This window comes from Lampetra fluviatilis, chromosome 13, assembly GCF_964198595.1.
Source record: "Lampetra fluviatilis chromosome 13, kcLamFluv1.1, whole genome shotgun sequence".
NCBI lineage: Eukaryota > Metazoa > Chordata > Hyperoartia > Petromyzontiformes > Petromyzontidae > Lampetra > Lampetra fluviatilis.
The window spans coordinates 12,499,787-12,522,769 of NC_136287.1; the positions used below are offsets into that span (position 1 = coordinate 12,499,787).

At 40.6% G+C, this 22,983-nt stretch overlaps 1 protein-coding gene across 7 annotated transcripts in view; it reads left to right on the top strand.

Annotated features, from left to right (window-relative positions):
- Positions 1-2,028: 2,028 nt before the first annotated feature.
- The window catches only part of LOC144935553 (transcription factor 12-like), a 175,110-nt gene continuing 154,155 nt past the window's right edge, over positions 2,029-22,983 (top strand). The window contains exons 1-2 of one of the 7 annotated variants that reach the window (XM_078862324.1): positions 2,029-2,705; positions 8,076-8,148. In XM_078862324.1, coding sequence (XP_078718450.1) covers positions 8,076-8,148 — 73 coding nt within the window. In that variant the 5' untranslated portion in view covers positions 2,029-2,705. The remainder of the gene's footprint in view (positions 2,706-8,075; positions 8,149-22,983) is intronic. The other 6 variants (XM_078862318.1, XM_078862320.1, XM_078862316.1 and 3 more) reach the window with 6 other exon arrangements.

Sequence of the window (22,983 nt, forward strand, 5' to 3'; positions counted from 1 at the left end):
CCGGCCGCCTTTGTCTCTAAACCTTCAGGGTAGACAAGTCCGTCTTCTGTATGTGTGGGTTTTAACTACGGGCTCCATCACCCACGTGCTGAGAGGAGAATACGAAGATGATGGTGCCACTTTTCTAGATGATGATGATGGCCATCTGTAGAAAAATAACTTAATAGCCCATCGGATTCCTCCAGTCTAAATAAAGATTCGGATTCCTCAAACTGCTTTAAACAAAAACAATATACTACTGTAAAAGGGAGGCAAATTCCCGATAGTAAAGTGACATGTGCGCTTGTGTGTGTGTGTCGTTGCAGCCTCCTCCACCCGACGGCAGACAAATAACGTCACGTAAACAAACGCGAAAATTATTTAAAATTCCAACAATCACCTAACGATGCTGGTTGTAACCACGAGCATAACAACAACAAAAAACCCAAAGTGTTAATTGTTGTTTGTGTGTGTGGGTTGCTCTTCAACGACAACGCGTTTGCGCACGTGGTTGGTGGAGGGTTGCACGACACACAGTGGCATTTTAACTCACGCGATACGAACCAGGAATCAATAACGAATCGTGATGTGTGTGTGTTCTTAAATCCTGGCGGTCAATGGAAAGACGACGACGATGATGCTGATTTCTTCGCATTCATTGATATTTAGCAGAGAGAATACATTAAATGTGTTTGTATTACTGTAGGACCCTATTTAAATCCCTTGACATTTCGTATTTTGGGACCGCCACACAAACCTTACCCCCCCCACCCCCCTTACCTTGGCAAAGTTTCTACAGCTAACCCATCCAACTTTATAGATTTACATTCGAGGATGGACGATGGGTCGTTGGCGGGAGGGGGACATGCGTTTTGGCAGGAATAACTGCGTCTTATAATCCGGCATGCGTTGTAAACGTTGTGAGTTTAACTCCCCAACACTGAAGTAGTAACTAATTGCCAAGTTTTGTTTACGTGAGACACCCTTACTAATTTGCTGTGTCGGGTGGTGGCGGGGTTTAACGACACATTTATATTTACGTGATCTAACCCAATTGTTTTACTGCGTTGTAAACTACTGGGACATCTTGTGTAAGAAGAAGCAAGAGCTTCGTAGGTTATCGGATTTCTCCAGGATAAATACATACCTCTCATTTATTTAGCGAATTATTGTTACGCGGGGCTTTTACAAAACACGGTTAGAGCACCAGTACATCAGAAAGCAAGTAATTAAATATCTATATATCAGAGGTGTGGACTCGAGTCATGTGACTTGGACTCGAGTCAGACTCGAGTCATGAATTTGATGACTTGCGACTCGACTTGGACTTGCATAACAATGACTTTGTCCCACCTATGAGATGTGGACTCGAGTCATGTGACTTGGACTCGAGTCAGACTCGAGTCATGAATTTGATGACTTGCGACTCGACTTGGACTTGCATAACAATGACTTTGTCCCACCTCTGCTATATATATAAGTGTGTAATATCGGTGTTGTGTGAGTGAACGTAAATATGCTGATACACTGTGGGGGGGGTATGGGGGGTGTGTGTGTGTGGGGGGGGGGGGTGTGGAGGGTGTGTGGGGGGGTGTGTGGGGTGGTGTGTATGGGGGTGTGTGGGGGGGTATGGGGTGTGTGTGGGTGTGTGGGGGGGTGGTGTGGGGTGTATGGGGAGGGTGTGTATAGGGGTGTGTGTGTATATGGCGGGGGGGGGGGTGGGGGTGTGTGGAGGGGTGTATGGTGGGATTGTGGGGTGATGTGAGTGTGGGGTGTGGGTGTGGGGGTGTGCGTGGGGGAGTGTAGGGTGGTGTCTATAGGGGTGTGTGGGGTGTGGGTATGGGGGTGTTTTCGGGAGTGTATGGGGAGGGTGTGTATGGGGGTGTGTGTGTGGGGGGGTATGGGTATAGGGGTGTGTATGGGGATGTGTGTATGTGCGTGTGTCGGTCTGTGTGTGTGTGACCGCATCACGCCCGTGCTTGAGCGACTATGAGACGACGCCGGGGTGGGAGGGGGAGGGGCTGCTGCTGCTGCTGCTGCGCACGCGCGGAGGGATACCGCGCGGCTGCCAACGGACGCGGCGCGCGCCGCCCCAAACCAAGATGGCGGCCCCGCGTGAGCTGCCGCTGCCGCCGCCGCCGAACGCTTAGCAGCAGCAGCGAAGCCGCCTCAGCACTCCCCGCTTACCGGAGCGCCTCTGTGGAGCTTTTAGTTGTGTTTATTATAGCGGACAGAGTAGGAGAAGGAGGGGGAAAGAGATTTGTAAAGAGTTGTTCGTAAGAGAGTGGTTGCGCGTCGTATTAGTTTAGTTGTTTTTGGTGGTGGTGGTGGTTGGGGGGGGTAGAGGTTGTTGGGTTGTTGCGCTTTAAGTTTTTTTTTTAACAAACAAATTTTCTTTTTTTACTGTTGGAAGGGGCATCTCGCAGTCATCGCAGTTTTGTTGATGTTGTTTAAGTAATAGTGGGTAGTAGCGGAAAGTAACAGTCTTATGTGCAGTGTTGGTAACGACGGCGCTGTGTGAACTCGGCGTTGAATCGGCGGCGGCCAAGGGGCCAGGGGCCCCGAACTCGCTCCATCGATTCCTTCATTATTTTTTATTCGATTCGTTTAAAATACTCGGCGGGATTTACATAATCGATAGTTGTTTTTTTCGTTATTATTATTTTTTTTTTCAAAATTTTTTTCAGTTCATGGTCCGTGTTGGGATAGTCAAAGAAACTTAAAAGGTAACAATATGATCGCTACCCCCTCCTCCTCCTCTTCTGTCCCCATCATCATCATCCTCCCTTCTCTCTCTCCCGTCCCCGCTTGTTTTACTTAATGGATACAAAGTTACGAGTTAATCCTCTTAACAATTCTTGTAGCTTGATCTTATTGTTTGTTCTACGATGATAATGTTATTGTGCATAGGCGGCCTTTGGGTGTCGCATGCTTTGTTAAAGTCTTTAACTCATGCGTGGTTGTTGTGGTGGTGTTCTATGCACGTGTTGCCTTTATACAACTAACAGCTCGCATATACATCTTAGTCACGTTTTGGTCTGTTGGATCAATGTATAGTTGGATCAATGTATATGAGAACTCGTTTACTGCATGTTATAGTATTGTGTGTAGCACTATGCAGTAGTTACAACGTGTATTGTGTACCGTGATATTTCAGAGTAATTAAGTATACAATAACTTATCTTTCCACGTAATGTGTGTTCTGTAGAATCGGCTTAGTGTAATGCACAATAATCGAGTAGTGTAATGCACAATACTACGTTTACAAACTTCCACGTGTGTGTGTGTACAGTGCGTGGAGTAGTACCGCGTGTTCTATTGTGTGCTACGTTTCATAATGTGACGTGTGAATACAGTACTAGTAATACATTACTTATCTCCTACTGCAATGTGTAAAAGCTTTTCAAATACATTCTAATGTTTAACGTGTTTATGCGGTATTGCATAAGCAGTGTTAGAAATGCAAGCGAAAGTGCTTCCGATTGTCTTTGTGCTGCTGCAAAAATTGATGACATTTATAAAGTAGCTAATGTATGCCTCCTTAAGTATCGTATACATCCCGAATCGTTTCCACCTCGTCCTTTTTACACAAGAAGCAAGTACTCCAGTTTCAAAATATGGATCGTGTGTTGTCTTGAGTTGGGGAAGCAGTTCTTCGTGTGCTGTGCACAGCTGTAACCCGTATGGTTGAGTGGCTTTTTAGCTGTCTTGAGCTGTTTGTGTGGTCCAAGTGTTGACACAATTGTGGTATTGTCCTTGACCATGTGTTTATTAATCGGTGTAGATGTCTTAATTGTCACACGACGGCAGTAATACTACTACATGTGTCTGCTCATCACTGCGGGGTCTTTAGTTAACGGGTCTTCATAGACTGGCATCAACATGGTTGGTATTGTCTGGTCGTGTAAAGGGTCCCGTGTTGTGTTTTAGCGTTGTGTGTGCATTGTTTATTTACCTTTCTGTAGAGCCTATTTTTCAGAGTGTGTGAGTACAGCGTGGGTGTTGTTCATACTTTGTGTGTATTCAGCCGTGTTCTGTTGGTTTTGTATGCCCCCAGTACAGTAAATACATGTTCCACCTCGCGAAAATACGACTTCGTCTCGTGAAGCCCCCGTAATTATTTCGTTTTGCTTATATATAATGTTATGTAATTGTGTACGTGTGTGCTTCTATGTATATATGTGTATATAATGCTGTCTGGTTTACATGTATTGCGGGATGAGCCCGGACCGATTAGGATATTACACTTTGTAAAATTTGGTTAAGTCACAAATTGCTCGAATGTCAACGGTGGCTTGTTAATAATAGCGATGTTATTGTGCGGGTGTGGAAAGTTGTTTGTAGCTTTGTCAGTGGAGGATGTGTGGCGAGCGGTACAAATAACTTTTACTACTTTTACCGTGTGAACAAATGTGTAACTTGTGAGTGCTGCTGCTGCTGCTGTGGAGTCTTGCGAGCCCTTTAAAAGCCACAACTTAAGCGTAAAATCAGCTGCTGTGAACGTAACCATACTCACACACACGCACCATTGCGCCTTTCGTGTCGAGTCAAATGTTGTGAATTGTAACGTTTCATGCATGGATTGTGAGCGGACGTGACAACGGGTGGGTATAGTTTTGCGACTGTCGGACCGGGGAGAGGAAAGAATGAGGTGTGACAAAAAAAATCGTCTCTTGCGAATTGAATCGCAGTTTTCCCCGCTGCCATAACTTAACACGGCATCGGCAGCGTGCGTAAAACGCGCCAATGCGAAGTGGCCATCGGCTTCACCGCATGGCTGGAATAGAGCCTATCGTGATGATTACACGAGCGGTCCCCCCATCCCACTAGATTCATTCTTATTTGCTCTGTACGTGGATTTAAAGCAGAACTGGTCTTTCTGTCCGTTATGTCTGTTCTAGGGGGTCGCGTATAATTGTTAAACATGAATCAACCGGCACAGCGAATGGCCGCCATAGGGACGGATAAGGAGCTGAATGACCTGCTGGATTTCAGCGCGGTAAGGAAGGGCGGCTCTCACCCCCCTTTTAAGTCTCGAGAAACAAACAATTGATTTGCTCCGGGCGATGCCTACCACCATTGTGTTAATTTAATTTTAAAATGTAATGAAATTAACGGGTATAATAAGCTCATTGTAGCGCAAACCCGATTGCTCGGATTGTGACGTTATTAAAAGAAAGTCGTTTTTGTTCGTAAACTTGCCACGCCACTGTCGGTCATACTTGTGTGCATAGTGTCAGATGTGAGAGTTTTTATAGCCCTTTTGTCAATCCACTGATAAATAATGAAGGCATCCTGGACCACGCCGTGTCGGTCATGGGGCTTGTTTGACCATACTTCACCATGCTGGTTCGTGTAGACTCAGAAACCGGTTCATCCATCGATTTTCACTCGCGTTCCGAAGAGGAGGAATTTACACATTTTTAATGACGGAAGATTGCTTTGTTGTGATTTTTTGCCAAGAAACACTACGGCAGTTAAAAAGTGGGAATGTTAGTTGATACCGCTGGCTCATGGCTTGGGCATGTCGCTTTTTAAGGGAAACTGATAACGAATGAGCCGAGCATGCATTGCAAGTAGTCTTCCCGATACCGCCAAAGTTGTTCGTGTCGGAATGGGACGCATAGGCATCGATGCATTTCATTGCAGCAACTCGTTGAAGACGATATTGTAGCGTGCAACGTGTTGTTAAAAACAAGTAGTTTTTTTTTAAAAGCCAGCATTTTCCTCTGATATTTAGAGACAAAAAAAAATTATCATCTTGTAAAATTCTCGTGGCTCTTGTTTTCAAAGCAGGTTCGTAAAACTGTCGGTGATGCGTGTATCAGTATACATGCATTGTGTAATATGGAACATTGTTAACCGAGGCTTTCTACGAAATAAGCCACCAGCTACGCATACAAACAAGTACCGATTTAGATTCGTGTAGGTGAAGGGAGTCTTAGAAATAATCATATGAGCAATCGCTCATTTACTTTAAATAGAAACATGTGTACTCACGGACCCAGTGGTGTTGCATCTGTGCTCCCCGTTTGTAAGAGTGAGCCTTGCGCATGGCAGCATGGTGGCTGAAATGCTCAGAGTAGTTCAGGCGTGTTTGGGACGTGGGCAATGTGATTTGTAAGGAAAGGGGAGGCCAACATGGGATTGCATGTCAGACGTGAGTGCAAGAGTGGCCATCCCGATGTGACTAAACTGCGGTAGGGCATCGGCAGCATCATGGACGCGCCATCAGATCTCTCGGATAAAGTTTTGTCTTTGGAAGTTGGCGAGAGTAGCGCTGAGAAAGCGTTCATTTTTGTCTGATTTAATGTTTAAGTACCATGTGTTGACTGGTCGTCACGTGCAGTGTTTTTTTTTACCTCCACCTATTGCTTTTCTTTCGCATTTCCATGTAAGTTGTCTTAGAGATGTAACGCCAACCAACAGGAATGAATAGCTCTATAATTCATTGCATACAAACATCCGGTATATATTATAATTATGTATACTGTGAATATACACGCACAATACGTGTGGGCACGATACAATATCACGTAATGAATGTGTTGCATATGTGTTAATGTGTTGTATTTGTAGACGATCTTTACACATAATTGGTTCTTTACCCTTCTATCTGGCAACAAAACTGACACCTTTTTACAAGGAGTCATGTTTGCATAGACCGCAATACCTGCAGTCATAATGCAAACAAAAGAACATAACTCTGATAATGTGCACTGTCCTTAAAGTTGATTGATCCACACCCGTCTATGCAAACATGACTCCTTGTAAAAAGGTGTCAGTTTTGTTGCCAGATAGAAGGGTAAAGAACCAATTATCATATTTTTACTGGCAAATGAGGTTCCCATAGTGATCTTTACACAGTATACGTTGTATATATTTGGTTTGCACGTGGCATACAATGTAAGCTGCATGCAATTCTTCCATATACAGAGTAGGTTTTCAAAAACTTCACATACACTGCATGCAGGGCATTTAAAGATTTGCCGTTGTTAGCATGTGCTGTCAGACCACTTGAGCAGAGGGGGCTTGGCATTGGCCGACTTTTATTTTCATTTGTGCCATTGCATAAAAATGAGGGAACATTTTTTTCATTGAAATCCTCCAGAGTATTAACTTTAATGCTTTAATTGACGGTTTTCAACCCGAGCCAAATATATGCCGCCATCTTGGAAATACGCATATATGTGCATGTTTATGCTTCATGTACCGTGAGTGGTAAATATTTGTCGGTGTTGTATTTGTAAAATAGACGTGAATGGGGCTATAGCTTTTTGCGCTAGTTTTGTTCGTTAAGAAGGGCCCCGCCGTGGTACATTTGTGTTGGATTTCTCAAGGTGGTGATGCATATACAGTTGTTTCAATATCAGTTGGCAGTGCGCTGTTTTGTATCGACATTTCGATTTCAATGGCTTATGACTGCGGCATTGGCACGGAAGCCCCGATCTCTTCATCTGCACAAGCTTTCATTTGCATATGTAAATTGGGCCCATTTTAATTGACCTTTAACAAACAACATCAATAGAGCTGATGAATTGTCTTGATATTTAAAAAACCATTAGAACCACCAGCACTTCTGTTGTGATTTTGAATCATTTGCATATTTAAATGAGATTTTAATTTGCTGATACATATTTTTTATGCAAGACTTGCTTCTAGATTGCTGCATGCTTAATGCTTTCCCACGCTTAATATGAAAGCTGCTCGCAAATATTCTTTTGATTGTTTCTGTAGACAGTGACATCGTTTTCTTTTTTCCAAAGTGACCAATTTGAAATGCATTAAGTGTAAGTGTTGGACAAGTTTTAATAGTTATGCTCTTTTATTAAATGTAAAATACAAAGCCTTTCCTGGTTTGTATAAAATACATCCTTCTAACAGGTGTCCTCTAATTTTAACTTTACGGTAAAATTATATAAAAATATATTGACCGTCAACATATTTGTTGGGAAGGAGTTAAATAAAATGAATAAGTATAAATGTAAGAAATTAACATGTGGCGATAAGTCTACAAAAAGTTATTTCATGAATGCCATTTTCTTTGCTATTGCTCAAATTGCCCGTTGTCCGGGTTTTTTGCGCTGTGCCTACAGATGTTCTCTCCTCCGGTGAACAGTGGGAAAAGTGGACCAACCACCCTGGCGAGTAGCCAGTTTGGCGGACCAGGTATGTACATGCGGCCATCACAGGAAAGACACATTCCACCGGTGCTTTTATATCAGTGCAGGCATGTGGATAACACTGCGTGGTCGTGTGGACAAACTGCGTGAGCTGCACACCTGATTTCCACAAGCTACGTTGTGGGTTGTGCCATTTGCGGCCAGATATGAATGCATTATTGCCTGTTAATTTAGATATTTTTGTTGTTGCGTGATTGTGCAGGGATGCATCATTTCTTTATATTATTTGTCCAGCTACGTGTAGGAATGATGGGAATTTAAGTAATTGAAACAGATTCGTAATGCACTATCACTGAATTGCATGGGAAAAATATCTGGGCATGGGCAAAAGCATCCAATTCTCAGTTGATAATTATGTTAACTTTGTATGTAGGTAACGTCTGCCATGGAGAGTTATAGAAAATCCAAGATTTAATTTTTTTATGAAATTTGTTTTTTTTTGTCATAAAATTCATAACGGACAAGCCACTCTAAAAGATAACAATACAAAAATGATTTCCTGATTCCTTTGGTGATATACAATAAACATATTTTAACTATTGTAACACATCTTCATAAATAAATATAAAACCAATTATCTTGTACAGTGGCAATCTTGCAGTTATAATCAAAACAAATTCCAGTCGTTTTTAATGCCAAAGCTAATAATTAGTAGCAAAACGAAATGTCCAAGAAACATTTTCATAGCATAATAGTTGAAATAATTTGTTTCTATTTTATTTTGAATTATAGTGGACAAATTCCACGGATTTTTTTGTCCATTCTTTGCTGAAAGTGCAGTTCCGTTGGATGATGCGCAGCATGCACGTCTAAGCTTGAGCAATCATGATCCGAGATCAGTCTCGCACGCACATAGCAGGATTAGCGTAAAAGCGTACACGAAACAAGTGTGGGAGAATATTTTTTAGATGAATTTGTGAATGTAAAAATAGTTATATTACTGTACGAATATATTTTTCTAACATTCAACTCGCACATATGATTTTGATGGTGTGATGTATGAAAGATTGGTTGCTACCTTTGAGAAATACATGTTTCTTTATGGCAACCAATTTATCTAGCAAATACTGGACAGCAAGAGACGATATAGCAGAATAGTGTGCTCTTTAAGTTTCCGATTTTTATTGTTGGTCAAGCCAATTGGGATCTCAATTTATATTGTATTATCTGCGCCTCCATATTTATATACCTATGTATTTAGGCATATTGCTTTGGAAAAAAAACATGTGCTTTAAAAAATTATGAAATTACCCACGTTGCTTGTCACCAATTTTTGTGTGCCAGACTCGAGCATTTTCAAATTATTTTAAATAAAACCTTACAATAGTACATGGTTCAACATTTTTCTGATAATCTCCAAACTTAATTTGTAATATATAGGATGAAGATATAATTACGGTGTGCTTTGAAAATATTACATTGGGAAACTTGCATTGTGCTGGTTTATACATTCTTGAATAATTATGTATATAAATACATTTACTTATATAACAAAGACCTTTTCTAATTTATAAAAGCTAATTATAAATGTGTACATTTTTTTTGTAGGAAACTGGGCTGCAGACACGGTTGAAAATTGATAAGCACTGTTTTATTTTGAAAGGCAAAAAACTAAATACAGTGTAACCTTTAACCCGCTGCCATCACAAAATAATAATAAAAGTATTACATTCTTTGTTGCTGTGTTAGCTTGAAGTTAGGCTGTGTAGTGTGCCAAATCTGGGCGCGCGATAAACAGGCATTAGTCATCCTCGTGGGCTGACCGGCGGACTCCACAATTGTAAATTGGCCTGGAGGCAGAGACGTCTCTTCAAATCTGTTGGCAGCTCCATTGGTCATCTTGTCAGTCCTCGTCGCTGTGCTCGGGCATGACATGAAATTTTCTATATTTGCTCTTACACCCTGTGGGACACTCTAATATGTAGACATGGCCATAGGGGGCGGGGGATTGTAATGAAGAGCCTTGCAGGAAATCATTAAAAGGCACAAAAAATCAGGTGTTTTGTTTTCAGAAAGTAAAGTACGAAAGATAGACTCAGATGTATTTATACTAGAGGAATCCGATTAGCTAAAAAGCTCTTTCACATATGAACCTTATGGCGGTACTCGCATAATGTTCGTGATGCAGTAATTTTTAGTCTGTTGATGGTCGGCAGTGTGGCAATCGACTCATCTCGACGAGCTGTACACGATGCACTACGGTGCATACGAGCGTTCAGGGTTTCAGCGCAATCGTCCTCGCTGCGTTTTGACATCGCGGAGTAGCACTGATTTCGGATTGATTGGTAGCCCAGTCGCGGAGTTAAGTACACCCCTGGAAAAAAATAGTGTCCCAGAAATAAATATTTCATTTCCTCAGCCATTTTGTATTATTTGCTACCCCGGGGTACCGCCATAAGGATCATATGTCCAGTAGAAGTCTGAATAGCCACAAGGACTTCATACTAAATAATAACAATCTTTTTATTAAATGCTTTGGTAATGTACGTAAAAATCAGTATCCATTGTGGAAGGATTCAAATTGTTTAACATACACAAAACTGCCTTAGAAGTAAGAGCTAATGAGCATGATGTCTGCCGGATGTGGAATGAGTTGTACGTGTGCGTACACGTAAGTCTTGACACCAAAATGCCCCAAAAAATTTCTGTGAAACAAATTGTTACTCCAAAACAAACACATTTCCCTGCACCACTCAATGTTTGATTTGGATGATGATGTATTTCGACTTGAGGGGTGAAAACATCAACTTGTCATCTTTCATATACAACATGAAGTAAAAAAAATAATGTATCATTCAAAAAGTCATACCAGGATGACTGATGTTTACAGGGTAAAGGTCATCTTTTTTTAGTCTCAGGTGGACACTTTGTATATTTAAACCACTATCTATTACAAAAGTCATCTGCACGAATCCCCCCCCCCAATAACCCTCAGCCAGAGGGTATACAACTGCCATATTAAATTACATATCAGCTGCCAAGCTTAGGAGTAAATTACAGATTTAAGAATCGCCACCAATGGATATTTATATCCAGCACCTTTGCTTGCAGATTTACTTGGAAATTGTCTTAGTTCCGTTGAAGTATTTGTTTATTTACAACAATAGTTTTTGTTGACAATTGTCTGCCATCATCGGAGTCCAGATCACACATTTCTATATCGTCAAAAACTACAAAATGTTTTTTTATTTTGGGTAATGATGGTGTTTATTGTACATTTACTCCTATAATGACCAATAATGTCTGTGTCCTGCTCGTGACGTCACTCCACGTCGACCAGCCCCCCTCTTTAATAATCATGAACGGGTTACGTCCTCCACATGTACCCCCCCTCATTAATAATAATTAGCGGGTGACGTCACTCCACATGGGAGGGAGAGGCACCTCCTCCCCCCTACTCAGCATCAACTTACAACCCTCGCTACAAAGGCAGAACCCTCATGTCACGTGATCTCCGTCACGCTATTGAGACATAGAAGTAAAAAGGACGTCATGATGAACAAGGGATTATAACCTTGAAATGAAATAAGTCTGTGTCACCGCGGCCTTACAAATTGCACACGAATGGATGCAATGAATATCACGTCGTGGTCTGCTTTTCGCTTGCAAGTTTCAGATTTACTGCAATACACCCGTCCTTGGACGTGCAAAAGGCTAGTTTAGAATGTTTATACATATGGATGTATACACATAACTCTGCCAAAACCAGATGTTAACAATATAATATTTGTACTTTGTTTTTCATACACTGATGTTCACAAACAAGTAAAATAAATGTATATGTCAATTTTAGTTACCACCTTACCATTCATTCATATTCCACTGATGCATTGGCATGTATGCACGTAAGTGATTGTGAAATAATAAGAAAAGTTATTTGTGTGACTGGTAAGTCTTTATTTGTAGGTGAATGTGTAATTTCATTTTTACCGTTTTAAGTAAAAACACGCTAAATATATGCAGTTTTCTGAAGTATCTTAATTTCCTAGATGAAATTAAAATGTCTGAACATTTCTAAACACCTACCAAAGACTTTCACAGTGTTGTCATAATAAATAGGTTAAAATATTGTAAATGTTTTAATTATTTGTATACTTTATTTATCAACATCTAGCCTGCTAAATGCAGGTAACTCGCCACAATATACGCCCAGCATGATGCAGTTATGACATGTTATGATGGTGATAAAGATGATGTCGTCAATCCCGATGCACCCCGACTGCATGTCTGGCGCCATACGGTCCAGTGCCATTAAACTATATATTTACACTTTAACATTTCCAATTTAGTAATACCGAAACACGCTTGTAAAATTTGATATGAGGCACTATCACCATGAAGTAAAGGTGGAAGGATGGAAAGATTATCTGATGGACTTGAAGAATTTTATTTTTATAATGTAATAATTAAAAGACGCAAGCGAGCGCGCACTGAGAGCATGTGGATGATCAGGTGCATCGAATTGCATTTAACAGATCGGTATGTAGCTTTAAAACAGCTGTGCTGAACTCCACCATTTGTACGTATTTATTACAAGGTTCAGGGATAGCGTACATTATTCCTGAAAGTTTGAGTTTACTGGTTTGTGAATGTTTACATTGGGCAAATTATTATTTTATGTTGTGTTACCACGTGGTAGACTGATGCATGTGAAATGACTGCATGTTGACGTAACCTACTGCTTGCAGCTTAATTAGCGCTCAAACTGTGTTCCGGCTGGAGTTATGTTTTTAACAATGAATTAAGTTGGAAACCGTGCCTTCCTGAATTCCATCATACTCAAGTTTGACTTATTGAGGTTTTACTGTACTTAATATGATTTTATAAGAATTTTTGTTCAATGTAATGGGAAATCATAATCAAAATATGAGCTTAATGTCCTGGCAGAGCTTTTGACAGCTTAAATCTTGACTTAAAGCGTTCGTGACTGCAGGAATTCATATTCTTTGGGTCTTTCGGTAAAGTCACGTAGATAGGTTGAAAGAAAATAAAAAACTACGACGATTCGATCACAACACAAGCGATGGTCATTTCCTCCTGATGACGATCGCTTGTGTTGTGATCGAAACATCGTAGTTTGTTAATTTTTTGTTATTTTCTTTCAACCTATCTACGTGACTTTACCGAAAGACCCAAAGAATATTTTGACAGCTTATTTTAGCTGTGTTAATTTATGCAGAATTAGCTTTTTTTTGTGTTGTCCTTACGTGCGCTGTCAAACAAGAGATCCCATTTCTTGACCATGTGTTTTCACTGGATATTGATGTTTGCACAATGACCCATTCATCTGGTATTCTATTTCATATATTTGGACTTTGCTCACATCATTAATCTTAGCCTGCTTTCCTGCATTTAAAGACGTATCTTTCTAGTCTGTAATGTTACTGATAAACAGTAGTATATAATTTTAATTCATGTAGCATCAAACATAGAAGCATTTCCAGATGTTGTATGACCACTAGCATAACACTAAAATGTAATGAAAATATATAGATGAAAATAAATAAACGTACCAAAAATAATTAAACCTAAATAAGGCAGAATAATCAGTGGTGTGAGACTGCACACACGCCGTCACATACACTGCAACCTCTATTGTAGCGAACGTAATGTACTATATCATTTTCGAGTAATGTAACATCTATAAGTTTTGTGTGAAGTGGGATGTATACCAATATTATAGGAAAAGAGGGTGGGTGACTGGATGGATGTGGATGGTTGGAGAGAGGGGATATTATGAGGGTCTTATTAAGTGAGTAACTAGACGACAGAGAAGGAAGGACTTGAGTCAGGATTTGTGGATGACCAAGGGGGAGGGAATTCTAGACATGGAAGGACCACCTTCCACAGCTGAGATTAATATTGGATTTTGCCAAGAGGCCTTGTCTGCTAGAGCAGTGTATGAACAAGTGAGGTAGTGCGTTGTGATAGGTAGGCAGAGATGGGGCAAACCCATTTAGGATGTTAAATCTAGTCGGCGAGATCTTGTGATTGATTCTACACCATATTGGTAGCCAGTGAAGGGATTTTAGAATTAGCTTTTTTCGCTTGCAAATTTGAGTTTGAATACTGGTGGCAGCTTTTTGGATCACGTGGAGTTTTGCGGTCAGGGGTTTGAGGAGGACGTAGGAGTTACAGTAGTTAGTACGAGAAGTGGCGAGCATCTATTAGGTTTTCATCAGCAGATGGCGAAAGGAAATGTGTTAATTTAACACTCAATTTTATTGGTGTCTTCTAGCTCCTTGAAGAATCTAGTGACATTGTTTGATATTAAGCTGTGTGTTTTCTTTTGATATTTGTATATATGTATATTAAAGGCGTGATACGATATTTCTGTATCTTTGTAAAATGATATATGGATCTGCTATTTTTTTAAATCTGCTGTTCAAACTTTATAGAGGGGAAGGTATTGCAAGACAAGACGAACGATAGTGACTTGCCGGTGGTGAATTAGCAAATTAAAAACGTGAACCTTTTCATGAAAGCCCTTAGTGTTGGGGAAGGCAGGGTTGGTGTTTAGGGTGAGCTTTGTTTGGGTTAGAAGAGAAATTCATCATGCTACCCCTTAGCATCATTACCAAAGGAGGCCATGAGATCATACAGGGTCAGACTACTGTGGCTAAACAAAAAAAACGTATTTTGTAGTTGTGCCCAAATGTGTTTATACGATGTGCTTATGCAACAGTTTGCTATATGCCACGTATCAACCGTTACATAAACATCTTCTGGAGATTATCCATCCGGGTAGGTGGAAATTACGCACGTAATTTTTTGTGTACATGTTAATACGGGAATACAAAATAAAACTAATAATTTTCAGCCGTTTGTCAGTCCATTTCTGGATCGAGGCTTCCTTCCCCATGCCTGGTCAGTCATAGGGATTGTTTGACCGTATCTCACCATGCTGGTCAGTGCGAGTTGGTGAAGTGAGATGGCCCAGGATTGGTTCAAGTGTCTGCTGATGGTAGCCTTTGGCTGTCGTCAAGCAGTGCACTTAGACACTATCCACCCCACCCATTCATACAATATTAAATATACAATCACACAGGTTATGAATCATTCACTATGTGAAAGATCTTAGATATGCAATAGTTTTTCTTAAATGTGCCATTACTTGTAGCTCATCACATATATATCCAGCTTTAAAAAAACGTATTTCCATGTATTGCTTGTACTTTCCCAAACATATTTGTCCAGCAACATAGTTAATTATCTAAAATGTCAGCGCTTGGGAGAGGGAAAGTATGGTGCAGTGAGCTCAGCAGATGGTCACAACTGTGGTATGTGAGGTGTCGGATATCCACTGGCCAAGCAGCCTCTGGGCTGCGATGGGGAGTGGAATGGGAACTGAGTCGGGGGTGGTTCGGGCGGCCTGGGGAGGTGGTGGTGGTGGGGGGGGGAGGAGGCTGTTTTTGTGGAGGAAGAGAAGAGGGACAGGCGATCTCTGCTCTCGTAATCCATGCCTTTGTGCAGTCTGTTGAGGGTTTTTGTTTCTTGCCGAGGTGACTTCCTATCCCAGCCGTTCTCCATCCCCTTGCCACACCCTCCCTGGGGCCAAGGGAAAGGGGGAATGTGTCTAGAAGGTGTGACTTCCCCACAGTTGCAGCTGCTCTGCAGGTCTTTTATGTATCTTCCAGCTTCCAATGTGGTCTCTCCTCCCACCTTCGCACTTTGAAATTGCACATGCAGTTACCCAAATCGCGAATGCGCATACGGGTTAGTTGACGGTTGGAAGGAGATGCAAGGTGAATCCCATTGCTTGGGAAATTGTTTTGCGTTTGCGTGTGTACGTGTGTACGTGTGCGAAATAGTTTTGAGAAGTAGAACTGTCAGTGTTTTTCTTTGAAGATGTTCCAAAGAGCAACACTGTGCACATGAATGAGTGGCCTATGTACATATTTAAAATATTTTTTGTCGGCTTGCAACGTTTCGTATTTTGGCTGCAACGGGAAAGGAATTCTCTAATGGCAATCGTCATTAGTCACCATTCATCATCGTCGGGTATAAAGTATCCATCCAAAGCCCCTTTGAAGTATATGTTAACTTGATGGTAATTTCTTTACTATGTATATGTATATTGTAGCATCAGAGATGAAACAACTTTCTGCAGTTTGAGAGGTGTAGGTTGAAACGCTAAAAACAAGACGTGAGTTGTCTTTTGTTTTTTTATATTTACTCAAACACAATCTTTATTCTCATGCCAGGTTTGTGATATCTCATTAAATAGGTTTTAAACAGGTCGCCCATGAGGCTGCACAGCCCTTTGGCTTGCATTTTTAACATTGGTATTGATATCAAATCGGTGTTTAAGATCCTGTGATAACAATCATGAGTCTACCAATATGATCTTACATCCCATTTGCAACATTATTCAAACACGTCAAAAAATCATGATTATGGTTCTCTTCGTGTATAGTGGCCGAATTGCAGATATTTTTTCGTCTAAAAATGAAAAAAGCCAAGCCCAGCTGGATTTCTCAGAGTAATTCAGATGCAACTTTGTTTTATCTCGTCACTGAATGTCCAAAACAATTCCAATTTTCTTTTATAACTTCATTTCGTGACTTAAGCTGTTGAAGGTACATTTTCTTTTGAAAATGAAATAGCAAAATGAAAATGTTACAAGCATTTTAAATATTTTAGTACCAAAGTCGTGCAATAGGTAGGTTGCCAAGTTTCCACAAGGTCAAGTCTAGTCTCCAAAGGCCATTTAAAAATGTAATTGGTACAATCTGTACTGAGCTTTGTGTAGATGTTTATGCAACGACTGTCATATTTAGGACATTGATTGCTATCTTATTCATTGTATTGGATTGACTGACGCATGTTGGGGGGCTGCTTTTGAAATGTTTAGAAGAAAATGGCAGATAATTACATTTCCTGTACTGAAAAACGCCTCCTGATGGGGCATCAGCGTGGGAATGAATAAAGCTCTTTGTGCACGGTCAGGAAAAGGCCGGGTTGTGTTAATTACGTGCGCTTTCTTCTTCCCGTGCACATTTAAGTAAGATGATCTCTCAAAAGAATTCTGAAGGAAGGGATTCCTGATGGAGTATACAGGGATACAATAGCTCGGAGTATTATATATGTTTTCTATAGCTGTATAATGCATCATGGGTGCTTTCATTTTACATCATGTGGTATACCAGTATCTTCTGCGACACATTGTTACATTTCGGCATTCCCGTAAATGCGCCTCTCGCTTCATAATGATTGCCATGAATAGAAAATAAAAACAGTCCCTCTGATGAAACATTGCACAAAATGTGGAATTATACACAGTGAGCACTATATCTTAACATGTAATTAGTATATCGACATGCATCATATTAATCTTGCTTTATTTGAGAGAGGGTGGGATGAAGGCATTCAGCCACCATTCCCTTTACACAGGCATTTGGTAAGATGCCATATTTAATCAATCAGGAAGGGGATTACAATCTGGATTGGGCAAGTAGTGAGAGAGAATGGCTTGCTGAAGCAGGCGACCGAGGGACGATGTTTTGGGGAAAATGCCAAGGGGAAGGAAAAGAATGGCAATTCTAGACAATGTTTAAAAATGAAAGATGTACGGACAGATGAAGAGATCGGTGGAATGACAGCAACATGGAGGAGATAATTGTGCCTTTGACCCATCTTCCCACACCTCCGTTGAGCAACGGTTGGCTACGTACGGTGCGAAAGAAGTTCAACACACAAGTCTACGAATGGAACACTTTATAATGATGGGCAGGATGTGGAAGCAGTATTTCATTCAGAGATGCTTTTACATCGATATCCACAATGCATAGATATAGTATTGCTATCCCAGTGATCTCACGAGGAGACCGTGATGCAGAGGTTGGCTCTCGGCTTTGCACCCGGTAAAAAGAAATATATCCCATTGGAAAAATTAGTCTGCGTAATCTTAACAATGTCCTAATCAACGTAATAATCTAGCTGCATCCTGTGTTACCAGGATTCAGGGTAATTCCATATGGGATACATTTTACGATCCTAGCCCAGTGTTCTGAAACCTGATGTGCATGCCATTATTACATTTATGACTTCTTTGCTTTTGCGTTGGGAAAGCAACAGAGAAACAGGCCTTGCCCTCAGTTTTTATTGGTACGGCTTACAAAACCATGGGTGAAGTACTTGCTTTGGACAGAGTGGTGCAGAAACATGCACACTTGGTCGATTGACAAGAATGCAAATGGCCCATTTAAAAGTAGTTCCCACGGAACATTTGTTCCCGATATCCATAACACGTTCCTTCGGAGTGGGCAGATAGGAACTTGGTTGGACAGCGCATTCCTGCACGACAGAAAGCTCGCGGTCACGTGACGCATTTCAACAAATCCGGGAGCGTACATTTTTGGGAGGGGCTATGCACGACAGACAAATAATCCCTGGTGGGCAGTGTGGAAATGTTGTTCCTACCTGTATAATTTTTGTGGGAATACTCACTGGGCACAGGCAGAGATATTGAAAATTGAGGTTAGGCATTTGAGCACATTGCTGTGGTGCAAGCGGAGAAACTTGGCTCGGTATAGTTATACCAACCATGCTTCTTGCCAAAATTCACCCCATAATCTCGGCAGTGTCTTTTCAAGACTCTGATTGACATTGAAATGTTGAATACTGCATCTATAGCAGTATTTTGTGTGCCGCTTGCATTTTATTATTTAGAGCACTGGTGTTTTATATGCTTTTAAAAATAAGCAGTTCATGAAACAGGTGTTGAATAATGTAAGAATGGGGCATAAAGTAATTGCTGTACTTTACAAATGAATACGGCAAAGAATGCAGTTGTTCCATCATATGTTGCCTTTTGACCACTTGCAACCGTCAGGAGAAATATGCGACAGATAGGGTGTGCAATGATGTATGAGTGTTTGCCCTGTGCGGTTAACATACTGAACTGAGTCATTCTATTGTTTGTGGCTGTTGTCCAGTTGTGCAATCGGGGGGAGGCAAAGGAAAGTATTGTCTTAGATTTGTTTTCACAGCTCTGGACAAATGTTGGGTATTGTAGTGCGGCACCCTAAGCTATGGATCGAAGCTGTCTGTAATATTGATAATGCTGAAGAAGTATTGACTCTAATTTGAAACACATCAATGTTGTAGTGTGTCACAATTGATCAGCTTGACAGCAATTTACATCTGTTCTTTTTACATACAGCCTGTCGTGTTGTGAAGGAGAGTGTCAGTTCTCAGTTGGGTGGGTTTTTATATTACTGTACCATTCGGTATGGTGGTAATCATATGTATAAGATACTAAATATTGTTTTTGCGATTGCAGTGACGTCGTTTTGTGGCCCCCCTACTTTAAGAAGTTGAATTTTAAGCCATTTTACGTCGTGTTTTGGAGTTCATAGTCATATTGCAGTGGGAGAAGTGACATGGCTCCTGCAAGCACTGCAATGCGGTCTGGCAGTGCTGTGGTGAGGGTAGATGCTATCTTATCAAAACTGTTAATGAGCACTTAGTGACCACACTCGGGGTCAAATTCAGAATCGTGGCTCCCCCAGCCTCGTGGTTCTTCCTACTGTGCCCGCTTCAAATATCCACACTGGAATGATTACATTTGTATAAATGTGAAAGTAATCTGCATACACCAGTCTGTAAAAGAATGCGTTAACGTTATCTCCATTTTCTGTCTTCTGTTTGTCTGACTGCTAAAAGTATTATGATAGGGGTTTCCCCTTTCTGGCAATAAAACAGGTGTTAAGATGTTAAAACACCAAACTGAAACCTTTGCAAGGAATCATGTCTGCATTCACCACATATACTTGTGGTGAACATGCAAAAAAAAACATGCTCTGACAGTATGTGCATTCTCTTTGGTTCTTTCGGTAAAGTCACATAGGTAGAAAAATACAATCTAAAATAATATATCACGATGTTTCGATGGCAACACAAGCGGTCGTCCTCAGGTGGAAAAAATAATCCAGCAGTGGAACTGCTGAACCAGGAGGAACACAGCGAGAGAGCTGTTACAACAAGAGGTTATATATGTTGGAGGAGAAGTGACAGCAGCAGATGCGAGTGTAAATGCGATCGGTATTACCTTGTTGTCGCGACATCTCTTGAGAAAGGTGAGCGACTCAATCAGGTGAGCCTTCTTGTCTCGCAGTTTGTTACGTGCACTGTCTTGGAAACTGATTGGTCCACACCAGAGACATCTTTCTTTAGAGCCTAGTCTCAAACAGTGTTAGACCAGAGGACGCCAAAAGTATCTTTCATGGGATACCTGTGCCATGAAAGGCAAGAGTACAGATTGATACAAAAAAAAATCGGTAAAAACATCATGCGTGCTGGAAAGTATTGCACATTACAGCAAATGTACAATAATCTCTTTTGTTTACATTTAATACAAGCATTCCTTGAACTACTAAATGAAAAGTATGCAATAGACATAAACTTTTTAGCAGAATTTTTGAATAGTTTTTGTTACATCAAATGTATGAAATGTTGCAGTAGGTTTTCAATGAACTGATGAATGAATGTATGGAACTTTGCCTTGAATATGTGGCATTCAGGGCAGGTTTAGTTTGGTAAAAGCTATGCAATGGGTTATGACGCAGAGGATGAGAAATATAGCACGGAAACTAAATTTAGCTGTAAAGAATGTTTTCTGCATCTCTGTGCTGGGGCCTAATAAGATTCATGAATTATGGCTGCATGAAAATTTGTCTCGTTTTAAATAACCATTCTTATCGCCAGTCATGTACAAATTCAGGGTTTTTTAGAGGTCCAGCGAAGGGATTAGGTTACATGAAAATTGCATGCCTCTTTCTGTAGAAATGCTTTTGTGTGTACCAATCGCGTAATAATATTATTAATCTTTGGAAGCCAAGCATACCTGGACCTGCTATAAACATGTAACATTTTTTTTTCTTATCCCAATTGCAAAATAACAAGCCTTTTTTAGTGTTTCATTTGAGCGATTTTTAATGACGTTTTTTCAGGTTTACTTTGTTGGCTGAAATGTAACCCCTGCAGTTATCTTGAATTTGCAGATCGCATTATTTATATATTTCACAATTTAACATTGCGGGGTTAGCATGTTTATGTGACCACCGGGTATCATGCGGCAGGGTCAGACATGGTAACAGCCTCTGGTTGCTCAGGCGCTGGGATTGGTGGGTTGCTTAAAGGTGGATGCTCTTTTCCAATCCTGACTTGGAGCTACAGTACGTGTATGCCTCAACAACTGCGCATTGAGTGAACAAGCTTCGTTATAAGACTGGCCAACTCCAAGTCCTTTGGATGAGTGAATCCAATGCTTTTTCTTTGCCTGTGCATACATACATACATAGCTTTAGAACTATGGAGATGCGGTTAACGATTTTAAAAATGAAATTTTTATTTGCCATATGACCATGTATACTTTCATCTGCAGCCTTTTTACATGCATATAAAGATGAGCAGTTGGCTGGTTGCCAATGATGTCACCGCCTGTAAGAAGTGAATCTTACACTAGCACCTACTTGTATGCGGTCATCTAAGGATGTTCATGCGTTTGTGTGCTTTGTATATTTGTGAGGGGAGTGAAAGTTGAATGCTTGCAAGGTGCTTTAGTATGATCCAAAAGACATACATTTCTAGCCAAGCACAATAGCAATTATTACGTGAATTTGGTCTGGACTTCCCTTCGGTTGATTCATCTTTTTTATATTGGTGTCAATGTTTGGGCTGTCCAGATTTATTACTGTTCGCATATTCGCCCCCAGCACCAACTCCTGCTGCAGAGTAGAATCCTCTGAAACGGAAAGATCTCTTTTGGAATATGTAAACCTGTCACGTGATCATCCAGCAACCTCACTTTTCACCACGGGCCGTGAAGCAGAAGAGCATTTCTTCGTAGCTAGATTATTTTTATGTCCAGTTATTATGTTAGAAATCTTGAAATGTATCTTTTTCTCAATTTGCACCGTTTAATGGTTGATACACTACCTACTGCCTTGCATGCTGTACTGTTCTTGACAGCTGTTCACTCAGTACTCCAAGTAAAGTGGTGGTACAACGGTATAATGCGCACTACTATGAACTCGGTGATCTGAATTTGATTCTTACCCATGGCTAACATCAGTGGCGAGTGATATGTGTAGGCCCTCCTATCATCATCCTGAACTGACCAGCTTGGTAAAACATTATCAAAATCTCATTACCGACACTCTGGTGATGTCTTCCTCTCATTTAAAAAGAAAATGCTTGTTTGCGAGGGATTCTGCATGCATTAATCGCAACGCATATGTGGAACAATTGCATATTCCCCCCCCACTTATCAGCAGAGAGAATGTAAAGAAAAATGTGCCATGGCTTGGCTTTAAATTTCATCACCTACAATCTCGCCAAAGATACAGCATTGTTTTGGAGAATACAAATCATGCTTGCCGCACACAAGCAGTTTTTGGCAATGCTTTGAATTTCATTTTTTTTACAATGCAACTCTTCATCTGTTTCATACACATTCCATGCACTTTTATGCTGGAAGTACATTTATGTGTTCCAGAGAGATGGCAAAGGTATTTCATTGAACTTCTATATAGGCTGGTCTGATGTACAATTGGATTTGTTATGTTCCAATTATTAAATTGAGCACTCAAATAAATATTTTACCAGTTTTGTGGACTAGAGGTTTTAATCCGTTGCCAGAAGCTATGCAGGGTATTATATAAACACAGTATAGCAAAATTGAGACTCATCTGAAGCAGCAGATGGTTATCCTTTTAGTATAAATCTGTCACTGGGCAAAATTAACTGTAAGTGAATGTCAACCCGATTTTATACCTGAAACTGAAATCTGATGCTGATAACAGCTGATTGTTTGGGC